This window comes from Nannospalax galili, unplaced genomic scaffold (assembly GCF_000622305.1).
Source record: "Nannospalax galili isolate Female #2095 unplaced genomic scaffold, S.galili_v1.0 scaffold138, whole genome shotgun sequence".
In the NCBI taxonomy this organism is placed as follows: domain Eukaryota; kingdom Metazoa; phylum Chordata; class Mammalia; order Rodentia; family Spalacidae; genus Nannospalax; species Nannospalax galili.
Genome location: NW_008341333.1, coordinates 936,895 through 949,254, shown reverse-complemented (window position 1 = coordinate 949,254; position 12,360 = coordinate 936,895). Strand labels below are relative to the sequence as shown.

The following is a 12,360-nucleotide window of genomic DNA, read 5'->3' as shown; positions in this document are numbered from 1 at the left end:
AATAAATTTTTTTTTTTTTGGTCTTTTTGAGACATGGTCTCCCTATAGCCCCAGCTGTCCTGGAACTCACTATGTAGACCAGGCTGAACTCACAGAGATCCACCTGCCTCTGCCTCCCAAGTGCTGGGATTAAAGGCGTACACTACCACACCTGGCAATAAACTATTTTTAAAATTTTATTTATTTTATTTTATGTGTATGCGTGTATTGCCAGCATGTAGGTAAGTGCACCTATGTCGTGCAATGCCTGTGGAGGACAGAAGAGATTGTCAGATCCCCTGGGACTGGAGTTACGGACAGTTGTTAGCTGCCATATGGGTGCTGGGATTTGAACTGAGGTCTTTTGCAAGAGTAGTCAGTGTTCTTTTTCGCTGAGCCATCTCTCCAGCCCCTCTTTTTTTTTTTTTTTTTTCAAAGGGGAGGAATGCACAAATCACAGAGCATGTATAGAGGTCAGAGGACAACTTGGAGTCAGTTCTTCCTTTCTACCTTTATGTGGGTTCCAGGGCTCAAACTTAGGCTGCCAGGCTTGTGCAATAAGCATCCTTTACCCACTGAGCCATCTCTCTGGCTCTGGTTGTTAGTATGTTGAGTGTGAAACAAGGTCTCATGTAGCCTAGGCTGGCCTTGAACTCCTGATCTCCCTTCCTTCACCTCCCAAATGCTGGGATTACATACATGCACCATCACACTCAACCACTTTTGCTACCTTAGAGAATCATCAAGCTAACCCCTTAGCATTTTTATTTTATTTACTTTTTAAAAGATTTACTAAGTATTTATTTGTGTGCATGTGTGTGTCTGTCTGTGAACATGTACGCAGATGTCCTTGGAAGCCAGAAGATGGTGTCAGAGCCCCTGGAGCTGGGATTACAGGTGGTTATGAGCCACCTGATGTGGGTGCTAGAAATGAAAATCCAGTTCTCTGAAAGAACAGCAAGTGCTCTTAACTGATAAGCCCTATCTCCAGCCTCCACTGGCATTTGGGGTGGGGGGCAGTCTTTTTGAAATAGGGTCTCCCTGTAGTCCCAGCTTGCCTGGAACTATGTAGACCAGGCTGGTATCAATCTCAGCCTTCTGAGTGCTGGGATTAAAGCCGTGCTCTACTACGCCCAGCTACCATTAGCATTTTTTAAAAAAGATTTCGTTTTATTTTTATTTCTGTGTATATGTATGCCAGGTCCTCTAGAAGAGCAGTTCATGCTCTTAACCCTGAGCCATCTCTTAAACAGCACTCCCCATTAGCATTTTAAGTGTCACTTATGCTTATTTCTTGAATACCACTGGGATTTGGCATATGCTTTCTTTAGTTGGAGGAATAGGTCACTAGAGGCATGACCTTGTGCTGTATCTTGTCACTGTTCTTTCATGGATTCCTCTCTGCTTCTTGTCCACTACAAGGTGAGGATCTCCTCAGTCACATATTCTACCTAGCCCTAGAATTTTCTGCTTCATCATGGGCTTAGAATTAACAGAACCACAGGCTATGAGTTGAGATCTCTGAAACTGTAAGTCAACATAAATCTTCTAACTTGTTTTTCTTGGACATTTGGTCACAGCAACACAAAAGCCTAATAACGTGGTAAGAAACAACCTAGACTGAATTTAAAAGAGAAAAAAAAAAAACCGAAAAACCTTAAACGAGGCATTGGATGTTCCAACAAAAAGAGTAGGGCATAACAATGACAGGTGCAAACAGTATGTTTTCTAGAAAAGGAACAATTCAAGATGCAGAAACAAGAACCCAAAGGGTAGACCCAGAAATTTTATGGGCCAGGCGTGGTAGTGCACGCCTTTAATCCTAGCACTCAGGCAGAGGCAGAATCTGTGAGGTCGATGTCAGCCCTGGTCTACACAGCAAGTTCCAGGTCAGCTATAGCTACAAAACAAAAGCTGTATGAGACAATCCCCAACAGTAGGCATGAACTAATCAAAGAATCAGAATGTACACCCAGATAGATTTTTATTTTTGCCTTAACATAGTGAACAATGACTACTGGGTGCTTCTTGGTCTTTTTTTTTTAATTTCTTTTATTTTTTATTTTATATGTATGAGTTCTTTGCCTGCAAATATATAATTGTGCCACTTGCATGCAATGCCCACAGAGGCTGCCGCATCCCCTGAAACTAGAGTTGTTAGCTGTTAGCTGATATGTGGGGGGCTGGGAACTGAACCCAGCTCCTCTGCAAGAGCAGCCAGTGCTCTTAACTGCTTGTTTAAAAGGAGTAGCCACAAATTTATCCTGTGCCTGTCCTTCTATTAGATGGTGAACAGACAGGAAACAGATGGTGTTAGTGCCCTGGTTTCCAGACCAAATGGGTAAAGAACCATGAACAGCGCATTTAAAAAATATCTTATCTGAGTTAGGGTATGTTTAAAATGACAAGATCCTGTCCCAGTGCTAACACTACAATGAGATGACATTTTGGAGGGTGTTGGAGAAGACTGCAAAAATATGTGTATAGGGGAGGGATAGCAGTTGTTCCAGCCAAAAATAAAAGGGCTCAGTGTATTATGTAATATTGATTGCCACAACATTGATATACCAAATGTTCTTCCAGAAACTAACTATTCCTTATCAAAAACAAGTTCTATGTCAGGCACAGTGGCACATGCCTTTAAATCCCAGCATTTGGAAAGCAGAGGCAGACGCATCTCTGTGAATTCCAGTCCGGCCTGTCTCAAGAAGGAAAAATTTGGGGTGTCTCCTCAATGACTTTATTTTTTGAGACAGAGCCTGTCACTGAAACTGGAGACCGACTGGCTAGACTGGCAGGCCAGTGAGCCCAATGGAGTCTCCTGTTTCTGCCTCCCCAACACTAGGATTATAGGTATGTACCACTGGGCCTGGCACTTTATGCGTGTGCTAGGGACCTGAACTCAGGTCCTCATGGCTGTGTGGCAAGCACATACCAACTGAGCCATCTTGCCAGCCAGACCTTGAACTCCTGATCCTCCAGCTCAGGCAGGAAACCTCTACTTCCCCAGTGCTAAGGCTTACACCTGTGCACCTCACCCAGCTCACTTCTGTTTTTGGTATCATATCTAAGTCACTGCCAAATGTAAGGTTTGCCTCTAGAGTTTGCTCTCTCTGCTCTATCTCCAAATTCATAAAATCTAAACCTGCTTTAACATACAAAATATTAGCTAATTCTTAATTTCTGAATTCCATTTTATCAATAGTATTATGCAGAAAAAGACAATAATTTGTCTTGACACACAACCTTGCAATAAAAGGTTAACATTGATACTTCTAACCTGCAGAACCACATTTTCACTAACAAAAGCCAAGAAAAATATAGAATTCCCAAGCAATGTTCTTCCACACACTATCTATTCCTTAGCTTTACCAAACTAAAGTGCAAGAAACCATCGTTCAGCATTACAACCTGAAAATGGAGACTATATAAAAGTCTTCTCACATGATACTATTTCCAGGTTTCCTCTATGGATTTTGATGGTTGATGAAATTAACAGTGTTAATGATCACTTACATGTTTGAAATACAAATGTGTCTGCAACATCTTAACTTTTCCCACAGTTAAACTATATAATAAGGGTAAGTGAAACGACTCAGCAGGTAAAGGTGCCTGCCACCAAGCCTATAGATCTGAGCTCAATTCCCTGGACCTACTTGGGGGAAAGAGAACTGATTCCCTGAAAGGTGTCCTCTAACCTTCACACATGTACGTTCACACATACACACATTTTACGTTTAAAATGTAAAATATTTTGTAAGAGCCAGGAGTGGTGGCATACAAGTGTAATCCCAAAACATGAGAGGTAGAAGCAGGAGGATCAGGAGTTCAAGGTCAAGGTCATCTTCAACTCAACAGGAAGTCTGAGGACATCGTAGGCTAGAAAAGACTGCCCAAAATCAAAATGGCTCAGCAGGTAAAACTGCTGCCAAGCCAACAATCTGGCTTTGATCCCTGGGACCCACATGGTAGAAGGAAAGAACCCACTCTCGTAATTTGTCCTCTGACATCCACCTGTGCACTGTGGCATGTGTGCATCCATACACATACACACAAACACATGCCTACAAGATGAAAAATAAAAATGCAATTTTTTTTTTTTAAAGGAAGAAGAGGAAGTCCAAAAGAAGGGGGAGGAGAATCATGTTGCCAGATGCAGCCCTGTAATCCTAGCAGGAACAGAGGACTGCACAAGTTGGAGGGCAGCCTGAACTACAAAGCAAATACCAGGCAAGCCAAGACTATGAAGTTGAGACCCTATCTCAACAGAACAAAACAAACAATTAAAAAGAGTTGCTTGCTAAGGGGATGGGGACATGGTTCAGCAGTTAAGAGCACTGGCTGCTCTTGCACAGGACCCAGGTTTCCATTCTCAGTACTCACATGGTGGCTAACAACTGTCCATAACTCCAGTTCCAGGAGATCTAATGCCCGCTTCTGCCCTCCTTGGGCACTGTACAACAGGAGTGCACTTATATACATGCAGGCAAAACACTCATACACATAAAATAAAAATAAATTTAAAGGGGCTGGAGAGATGGCTCAGTGGTTAAGAGCACTGACTGTTCTTGCAGAAGACCTGGGTTCGAATCCCAGCACCCACATGACAGCTAACAACTGTCCGTAACTCCAGTTCCAGGGGATCCGACAGTCTCTTCTGTCCTCCTCAGGCATTGCGGGACACAGATGCACTTACCTACATGCAGGCAATACATACATACACATAAAAGAAAAATAATAATAAAAATTAAAAAATTTTAAAATAAATTTCTAAGGGGCTAGAGGGGGTTGGAGAGATGGCTCAGCAGTTAAGAGCACTGGCTGTTCTCCAGAGGACTCCCAGCAGTCACGCTGCACTACCAACCACCTATTAACTCCAGTTCCAGGGGATCCGATGCCCCTTCTGACCCTGGCAGGCATTATACAACATGGGCACACTTACATACATGTAGGCAATACACTCATACATGTTAAAAAAAAATTAGCTGGGCATGGTGGAACACGCCTTTAGTCCCAGCACTTGGGAGGCAGAGGCAATTGGATCGAGGCCAGCCTGGTTTACATATTGAGTTCCAGGACAGCTGAGGATACAGGCAGACCCTGTCTCAAAAAAAAAGGCTAAAGAACATTGGGCGTGGTGGCTCACACCTTTAATCGGAGCCCTTGCGAGGCAGAGGCAGGTGGATCTCTGTGAGACTGAAGCCAGCCTAGTCTACTAGGGAGTGCCAGGCTGGCTGAGGCTATAGGAAGACCCTGTCTCAAAAAGACCAAAAATAACTAATAATAAAAACAAACCTTGAAAAGTTTTTTAAAGAAAAATTGCTTACTAAGGTTAAAAACTATCAGCTCACAAAAATGTCTAGTGAGAGTTAAGATTGAAGCACCAAATTTGTCAGGATAAACATTCTGAATCTGAGACAAAAAGCATTCTTTGGTTAGGTAATGGCAAATATTAATATGGTATACCCAAAGAACAAATCTGATACTTTAGTTTTCCCCTTTACACGTATGTGAATGTATTTTATATAATTCTTACTCAAGTGCATGAAATTATTTAAGATGTATTTTAAAATGGTTTAAAAGCCACTGGTCTAAAGGTCTGAAAATGAAGAAGAATCTAGTGTGAGCAGAAGCATACAGCCTGCAGGGGTCTATTGAACCACTTCCAAACACATGTGGTTGACTGCCTACTTCTGTAACAGACAAGTTTAATCCTTAACTAGTCAGGCTATCAAATTTAGTGTCAATCAAATAAGCTAGCTTGGGTGACCCTCAGGAACAATATTTCCTCTTCTTAGGTACAAGCAGAGAAAACTATTACATCAATTCTCAACATTTTGGCTAAGATTCAATGCCAATGAAGATTACTATATATACAAATGACCACATGTAGACCAGGCCGAAAGCTTAGGTCCTCCAAACCTAGTGGCCATCTTGAAAAAGATGGACCTGGTAATACAATACAAGGACAAAAAGAAGAGCTGGGGAAGAAAAACCTAGGAGAGGGCCAGGAGACTCGAAGAACACTTTTTTCTTTTTCTTTTTTTTTTGGTCTTTTTGAGACAGGGTCTCCCTGCAGTCCCAGCTGGCCTGGAACTCTATGTAGACCAGGCTGGCCTTGAACTCACAGAGATCCGCCTGCCTCTGCCCCGCCGAGTGCTGGGACTACAGGGATGCGCCACTACGCCCGGCTGAGAACAACATATTTTAAATATGTGCTAAAAAAAATTCAAGGATGTGGTAAGGCCAGACTTAAAAGAATGAAGAAGTACAATCTCTGATGGTGATGATTTATTTTTCTTGTTGGGTTGGCAGGTGTTTAGGGTAATAATAATTAAACTGTTGAAATATTAATAGGCCACCCTCAATACTGTATCATCCAAATAGCTGAAGGCCTAAATAGAAAAAAAAAATCAAGAAGGAATTCTAACATACTGCCTTCACACTGTAACTGTGTCAACTGCTCTCCTAAGTCTCCAGGCTGATGGGCCTTCAGACTGCAAACTGCATGATGTGCTCTCCTGGGTCACTGCTCTGGTAGCCCACAATTGCGGATTTTGTATTTATCAACCTGCATTAACTGTGTGAATTGAGCCCTTACAATAAACCATTCTCTATACACACCCTACTGATTCTGTTTCTCTGGAGAACCCTGACTTAATATACCATTAGAGGTTCCAAATCTATGAGGACAGGCTTTTTAAAAAGGTGACAGCACCTAAGGAGATTAAGAAAATTATCAGAGCCGGGTGTGGTGGCACACACCTTTAGTCCCAGCATGCAGGAAGCAGAGGCAGGCGGATCTCTGTGAGTTCAAGGCCAGCCTGGTCTACATAGTGAGTTCAGGCTAGCTGGGGCTACAGGGAGACCCTGTCTCAAAAAGACCAAAAAGAAAAAGAAAACTTGAAAGAATGTACTCATTCTTTCACTCAAACATGTCACATTACTGAGCATCTACTAGGGGCTAGGGACTACAGTTCCACTGGAAATATAGCAGAAAACACTACAAGATTCTTTGTGGAGTTTATTTTTTGTTTTGTATTGGGGGACAGGTTATTACTATAAAACCCTGGATGTCCTGGAATTCCAGACCAGTTGGCTTCAAACATGGAGTGATCCTCCTGCTTGTGGAGTGTTGGGATTATAGGCGTGTACAACCAAACCTTATTTGCAGATTACATTTTTTAAAAAATATTTTTTAATTTATTATTTTTATGTGTATGTGTGTATTGCCTGCATATAGGTTAAGTACACCCATGTCATGCAGCACCCTTGGAGGACAGAAGAGGCTGTCGCATCTCCTGGAACTGGAGTTACAGACAGCTATTAGCTGCCATGTGGGTGCTGGGATTCAAACCCATCTTCTGCAAGAACATTCAGTGTTCTTAACCACTGAGCCATCTCTCCAGCCCCTAGAGTTTACATTTTTAAAAATATTTTACTAGATGGGCACAGTGGTACATGCCTTTAATTCCGACACTTGGGAGGCAGAGGCAGGTTGATCTCTGTGAGTTAGAGGCCAGTCTGGTCTACATAGTAAGTTCCAGGCCAGCTGGGGCTACAGGGAGACCCTGTCTCAAAAAGACCAAAAAAATTTTTATTTTATGTGTATGAGTGTATTCACTGAGTAGCATTCATTTGGCAATGTTTTAGTCTCTAATTGGGATCTCCCAAAGTGGCATCTGAATTAGTTAAAAGGGAAATTATCCAGGTGGGCCTTGCCTAACTCAAAACATCAAAGACCAAGAAGAGACAAGTTAACAGTGACAGCAAACAGACTATTTGAAAGCAAATATTCATGTTACCAATGGCCTCAAGAGCCTTGTGGCCAGAAACTACTGCCAATTTCTAAAAGCTGAGAGCAAGGGTTTTCAAGAAGTAGCAAGAAAAAGGGGACTTGGTATGACATCTAAAAGGCCTGAATTTTGTTCCCTCCATGAGAACCCACATGGCCAATACATCTAAATAAAGCTTTGTGTGACTCTAAGCAAAGAACCCAGATCACTCATGCCCAAATTTCTCACCTACACAATGGTGATATAACTAGTTGGTCAATCTGTGCTCTTTGTTAAACACCAACAGACAATTAATACAAGTCTCACTTCCCTATGGAAGAAGCTGTTGGGTAGGGAGGAAAGTAAACATGAAAATAAACAAAAAAGACTAACTTTTGTGATCTTTACCTGCGTATGTCTAGAGATTTTATTCAATTATTGCCCGAGTCTCAGTATGTTTCTCAATACAGCCTTTTGTCGAAGTATGAATTCTCTGAAAATCCTAAGCAATAAAATGGGTTTTTTTTCCAAATCTAGAAAGTTATGTTGACAGTTACATAAAGTTTAAAAGCAAAAGCGGTCTGGGATCCTTGAATGTCAGACACAGTTCCTGCGTTCAATAACAGATTCCCAAACTAGTCTCAGAAATAAGCACAAGGTCATGACTCCTGTTCTTTCAAAAAGTCCCAAGTTTAAGCTCCATAAACAAATCTTCCACTTTTTATTATAGAGTGAGAATACCTCAGAAGTGTTCTTAGCTATGAAAAGGGCAATCCACTCGGATAAAACCTTGACCCCTAAAACGCGGGCTTTCTCAGCAATCCAGGAACCTGCTTATAAAAGATGCAACAAGCCCTTGGCGACGCAAGCCCTCACGGGAATCGTAGTTCTCCCGCCTCGACCTTCACTATACCTATCACTTGCCCAACCAGCTGCCGGACGCCTGTAGCCAGGATTGGTTGGCGACCTGAGCAGCGCGGCGCTGATTGGATAACAGGTCCCTGGAGGGAAGCCCCAGCCCCGCGCCCGTGTCCCTGCCAGCCCTCCACGCCTCAGCCCGCTTCTCCGGAATAACCCTAGTCATTCCAGTCGTGGGAGCTCCCGGGTAGACAGCCTCAGTCTCCCGCCCTGGGCCTCTCCCAGCTCGCCCTCGTTCCCGGGGACTGCACATCACGAAAGCCTCTCCCGTTGTCCGTTGGCTGCCCGCAGCCAGTGCCCACGCGCCCCTTGGGAGCCCCCACGCTCACCTGGGCCGCAACCGTCACGCCGGACAACTGACAAGCCCGGAGCATCTCTCCTGAATGGACGGCGCTTGCTGGTGTACGCCCGAGCGGCCTCGGCGGCACTAGAGTGCAGGGAGGAGGGCGTGCGTGCGTGCGTGCGTGCCCGCGCTTGTCTGCGCGCCGGGCGTACCGGAAGGGCTGCCGAAGCCTCTGCTGCGCACGCGCCACCTCCCATTTTCGTAGGGACCCAGGGGCTCCGAGAGAGGGCCTCACCCCGGCAGCGGAAACGTAGGTCCCCGGTGATTGGCGAGAAGGAGGCGGAAGGGCGGTTCTCCTTCCGGTTCCGCGCTCGGGATCCCCTTTGTAACCGAAAGCCGAGGTTATTGAGTGAGCCGGTGAGGGAATGGGAGTGTACAGTGTAACCAGGCGGAAAATGAACGACTGAGTCTTAGAATTAAAACGAGGGCCTGCGAGGTGGCTCAGCGGGTAGGGACGCTTGCCGCCAAGTGTGAAGAGGGAAGTTCGATTCCCGGGTTGTACACGGTGACAAGCCAAAACTCCTGCAAGCTCTCCTCTGACTTAACGCGCGACGTTGTGTCACTCCCACAGAATAAATACAGGTAGTTAAAAAATTAAAAAGAATTAAAGAAGTATCTTGAGAAAGTTTGACGAATTACGTAAACAATGGAGTTGTGTCGGTTTCCTTGTTTCATTTGACACATTTTTGAGGGGTTTGCTGGGTGAATGGGCAATGGAGGCACCTTTGTGCGGAACGCGTGTTCCAGGTGTCTGTTTAATTAGTAGAGGAGCGATGGAAACCCATATTCTAAGGGCGCAAGGCTTCTGCTTCCAGATTTAGACCACACTGCTTTCTCAGTCGCTTTTATTTTAGAAAAATAATTTTGGTCGCAGTCTCAGGTTGGAAGACTCTCCTAAGTATTCTGCTGAGTCTGTAATCAATATGCTATATTAAATATTGGCCTGCGTTAATATTAATATAAACTCCAGTACACTAATATTGTGTGTAGTTATCTTACCACGATATCGTAAAATTTTTTTGACTCTTCTGTGATCCCGGTATTAGCGATTGACTTTAATCACAGCACACAGAAGGCAGAGAGTTTGAGTTCCAGGTCAGCCCTAGCCAGCTAATCTGTTACAATGTGGTACCGGTTGCCTACACTTTAATTCTCATTTGTAAACTAGGGACATGAAGCCAGGTGTGGTGCACACTCGTGATCTCAATACTTAGGGAGTAGACTTAAGAGGATCAGGAACTTCAAGTTCCTTCTTGGCTACATAGCAAGTTTCAGACCAGCCTGAACTATATGAGACCCTGTCTTAAGACAGAGCTGGATTTGAAGATCATCTAAAGTTTACCTAAAATACTTATGTTCCTGTACATTCCATGCTTTCAGGCTACTTTATTGTCATTCTCTACCATGTCTCCATCACTTAACAGCCTTCACAGAAGTCTCCCACTTTCTTAGCAAAATTAGCTGTCTAGCTTCATCCTTGTCCACTGATGTTGGACTAGGTCCTGCCAGTGTGATAATTTCCCTAGATGGCCTGGCACTCACTATGTAGACCAGGCTGGCCTCACATAGAGCTCCACCTGCCTCTGCGGAGTGCTGGGACTAAAGGCATGCACCACTACAGTTGGTGTTCTTTTGATTTTTTATGTGTATGTGCCTGCATGTTTGTAAAGGCACCACATGTGTGCAGTACCTGTGGGGGGCCAAAAGAGGGTGCCCTATCCCTTGGAACTGGCATTAACAATTCTAGCTGCCATGTGGGTGCTGGGAACAGGCCAGGTGGTCTGCAGGAGCAGCCAATGCTCTTAACTGCTGAGCTATCGCTCCAGCCCCTAGTTTTTCTAACACTCAGCATTTTTATACCAATGAACACTTTGATTATACTACAGACTCATGGGTGGCACAGCCATACCTTGTACTTGAATATCTTTAACAACCTCTTTGGCTTTAAGATCTCAAGTTTGGGGCTGGAGAAATGGCTCAGCTGTTAAGAGCACTGGCTGCCCTTTAAGAGGACTGGGGGTTTGGTTCCCAGCACCCACATGGCCAGCTAACAACCGTCAGTAACTCCAGTTCCAGGGGATCGATCCCTCTTGTGACCTCCAGGGGCATTGCACGACACAGGTGCACTTACATACATGCAGGCAATACACTCATACACTTAAAAGTGTATTAAAAATGAAGTATTTTTAGTCAGGTGTGGTGGCACACACCTTTAATCCCAGCACTTGGGAGGCAGAGGCAGGCGGATCCCTGTGAGTTCAAGGCCAGCCTGGTCTACATAGTGAGTTCCAGGACAGCTGGGGCTACAGGGACACCCTGTCTCAGAAAGACAAAAAAAAAAAAAAAGGAATAAATTAAATTTAAAAAAAAATCTCAAACTTCATTTATTTTCCTAGTTTCTCATTTAATTGTCAAGTCCTTCCTGTCCTGGGGAGATAGCTCTGTTGGTAAAATGCCTGCTATGCAATCATGAGGGCTTAAGTTTGGATCCCTAGTATTTAAAGTTGAGTGGAGTGCTTGCCTGTGACCCTAGTGTTGGGAAGGTGGAGCTAGGTAGATCCCTGGAGTTCCCACACCAGCCAGTCTAGCCAGTTGCTGAACTCCAGGTTCAGTGAGAGACCATGCCTTGAAAAATAAGGTAAGAGGCAGGTGGATAGCTGTAAGTTCAAGGGCCAGCCTGGTGTACATAGTGAGTTCCAGGCCAGCTGGAGCTACAGGGAGACCATCTCCTGTCTCATAAAAAGAAAAGAGAGAGAGAGAGAGAGAGAGAGAGAGAGAGAGAGAGAAGAAAGAAAAGGTAGAAGGGCTGGAGAAATGGCTTGGTGGTTAAGTGAGTTATTGCTGTTGCAGATGACCTGAGTTCAGTTCTCAGCACCTCCATCGGGTAGCGCACAACAGGCTGTAACTCAACCTCCAGGGGCTTTGCAACAACCTCATTTGGTCTCTGGGCATCTGCACACATACTTACACACACACACAGCTATATATATATATATCTTTTTTTTTTAAGTTTTTAATAAAGTGTAACCTTCAAGATGACTCAGTGAGTAAAGAGCTTGCCACCAAGCTTGACTTAGTTTAATACCAGGGTCCTACTTGGTTGAAGGAGAGAAACAACACCCAGAAGTTGTCCTCTGACCTCCACACATGCACCCAGGCTCATGTGCCTGAATGTGTGCATGCGTGCGGGCGGGGGCGCGCGCGCGCACACACACACACACACACACACACAAATACATTTATTTAAAAAATAAAAAGCCTGCTAGGATCAAGAGAACACGTGATACCAAATGCTGGCCAGGATGTGGAGAAAGGGGAACACTCATTCACTGCTGGTAGGATTAC

At 44.2% G+C, this 12,360-nt stretch overlaps 1 protein-coding gene across 13 annotated transcripts in view; it reads right to left on the bottom strand.

Annotated features, from left to right (window-relative positions):
• Immt (inner membrane mitochondrial protein) overlaps positions 1–9,167 on the bottom strand; it is a 40,265-nt gene extending 31,098 nt beyond the window's left edge. For 5 of the 13 annotated variants that reach the window (XM_029565193.1, XM_029565194.1, XM_008836745.3 and 2 more), the window contains exon 1: positions 9,002–9,165. In XM_029565193.1, coding sequence (XP_029421053.1) covers positions 9,002–9,046 — 45 coding nt within the window. In that variant the 5' untranslated portion in view covers positions 9,047–9,165. Of the gene's footprint in view, positions 1–9,001 lie in introns of all 13 variants that reach the window. The other 8 variants (XM_017799061.2, XM_029565192.1, XM_008836741.3 and 5 more) reach the window with 6 other exon arrangements.
• Positions 9,168–12,360: the final 3,193 nt, after the last annotated feature.